Source organism: Manihot esculenta, chromosome 14 (assembly GCF_001659605.2).
Source record: "Manihot esculenta cultivar AM560-2 chromosome 14, M.esculenta_v8, whole genome shotgun sequence".
Classification (NCBI taxonomy): Eukaryota; Viridiplantae; Streptophyta; class Magnoliopsida; order Malpighiales; family Euphorbiaceae; genus Manihot; species Manihot esculenta.
This window is the reverse complement of record NC_035174.2, coordinates 11,543,538-11,546,148: the sequence shown is the minus strand read 5'-3', so window position 1 is coordinate 11,546,148 and position 2,611 is coordinate 11,543,538. Positions and strand designations below refer to the sequence as shown.

The 2,611-nt window shown below is 20.8% G+C and overlaps 1 protein-coding gene across 1 annotated transcript; it reads left to right on the top strand.

Annotated features, from left to right (window-relative positions):
* Positions 1-258: 258 nt before the first annotated feature.
* Positions 259-2,611, top strand: LOC122721779 (receptor like protein 21-like). Its single transcript, XM_043950690.1, has 6 exons — positions 259-482; positions 570-644; positions 740-892; positions 995-1,069; positions 2,268-2,423; positions 2,526-2,611. The coding sequence occupies exons 1-6, from the start codon at positions 458-460 to the stop codon at positions 2,609-2,611; spliced, it is 570 nt and encodes a 189-aa protein (XP_043806625.1). The 5' UTR covers positions 259-457.

Genomic DNA, 2,611 nt, shown 5'->3' with positions numbered 1-2,611 from the left:
TGTAGTGTAGTGCCACCACAAGGCGTGTTATCCAACTCAATCTTAGGAATATAAGAGTTTTTTCACCAGGAACGTGGTATCTAAACGCGTCTTTATTTCTTCCTTTCCAACACCTCAACTATCTTGATTTAAGAGAAAATTACATTGCAGGTTACTTTAAGAACGAAGCTTTGTCTATTTGCATCTATACTTTTCATTATGATAATTATAATTGCATTGTATTAATCCAAATTAAATGAGTATTTGGAAATCCATCGAGTTGCATTTCATACATTTTTTCTCTCTTTTTATTTATATATAATTATAATTAATTTTTATATATGCAGGTTTTCAAAGGCTATCCTCACTTGAGAATTTGGAGTTTCTTAATTTAGCTTCTAATAACTTCAAAACTGATATTTTATTATCTTTAATTCATCTCTCATCTTTGAAATATTTAAATCTAGATGATAATCACATGAAAGGAAGAATTAATATTGAAGGTGAGCATACATAACTAATTTTTTTCATCTTTATATGTTATCTTATACCATTATATATTTTTAATTAGTTACTTGTGATGAGTATAGAATTGAACAGCTTGACAAATTTAGAAAGTTTGAGTATATGGTCGAACGAAATTGAAGGTTTTAAGTCTTTTAATGGTAGGTATAATTATTTATTCATAATATTTTGTTTTGTTTTCTTAAATAAGTAAAATAAAAAAATTAATGTACAAATGGTTTTTATACATATGCAGGTGGTGAAGAATTATTAAATATGAGCAATCTAGAATTTTTAGACATGAGTCACAATCACCTTGAAAATGGTGTTTTATCTCTCAAGGGTCTCTCCTCTCTTAAAACTCTATTGATGGATTATAATCAATTGAAAGGACCTTTTGATTTAAAAGGTTAGAAATATTTTTTTTTCTCTTCTCATTAAACTACTAATTGATTGAATTGTTCATATTTATAATTATTATTTTAATTATGTGTTATTTCTTACTAATCAGAATTAGATACCATGAATAATTTGGAGATGCTGAGTTTGGGTGGAAACAACATTACAAACTTGATCAGTTCAAGAGGTATTAATTACTCTATTTCTTAATACTTTTTATTATTTTAGATAAAAAAATTTAAAATTGATATTTAATTAGACGTATAATAATACTTAAAAATTATTAAAATCTAATAGATAAGAACATATTGAAGTGTCTAAATCAGCCAAAGTAGTGCTATTTATTGAATATTAAGCATAATACTTGTTCATTTAAGATATAATAGAAATTAAAACACACAAATTATGTATTTTTATAATGTTGCTCTAAATTTTTTTTTTATCACTGCTACTTGTCTATATTTCAATATAAAAAAAATAAAAAAATAAAAACAAAATTTATTAATAAAATTATAAAAAAGTAATTGATAAAATAAATTATTCATCATTTATTAATTATCTAAAATACCAATAATTAAATTACTAAATAAATTTTAGAACTAATTTTTTGCTTTTACATATAGTGTCTTATTACACTGTTTTAATATTGTAATTATAATGTCATATTAAAATACAATTTTTCATATCAATACCTTTTAATTTAATAATATTATCTCTATAATTATGAAATTTTTAATTCAAATTATTCTAGTTAAAGTTAAACAAAACAATTGATTAAAAAGAAAATAAAAATATATTATGGTAATGATTCAATATATTTTGATATTGAGATAAATTAAATATTATAAAAATTTTAAAATTTAATAACAATTCTTTTATAAATAAAATTGCAATCTGAAATACTATTTTTACAACAATTTCACTATTCTTTTTCAATCTTTAAATTTTTAAAATTTAAGTATATTCATTTTTTATTTTTAAAATATTTATAGAATAAATTATTCACTTATTATTTAATTTATTTTTATATAATCATAGTGTATTGTTAAAAAGTGATTATTATATTTATATATTTTTATTTATGCGATTAAAATTATATATTAAAATATTTAAATTTTGAACTTAATTTAAATTTAAAAAAGAAAAAGAGTCATATGAGTAATGTTGAAATTATTTAGTGGCTTTCATAAACTGTTTAGAAAAAAAAAATTGAAATTAGTAAAATTTAATGGATTATTATTTTTATGTTTTATATTATAGTTTCTTAAGCAATTATTTTCATAATGAATAATAGGTATAATTATTCATTCATAATATTTTATTTTATTTTTTAAAATAAGTAAAATAAAAAAATTAATGCACAAAGAGTTTTTATACATGTGCAGGTGGTGAAAACTTATCAAATATGAGCAATCTAAAATCTCTAGACATGAGTTTCAATAACTTTGGAAATGACGTTTTATCATCTCTTAGGAGTCTCTCCTTTCTTACAACTCTAAGGATGGATTATAATCAATTTGAAGGACCTTTTGATTTAAAAGGTTAGAGATATTTTTTTTCTCTTTCTCATTAAACTACTAATTAATTGAATTATCATATTTATAATTATTGTTTTAATTATGTGTTTTTTTTTTACTAATCAGAATTGGATACCATGAGTAATTTAGAGTTGCTGAGTTTGGTTGGAAACAATATTACAAAATTTATCGGTACAAAAGGTATTAATTAA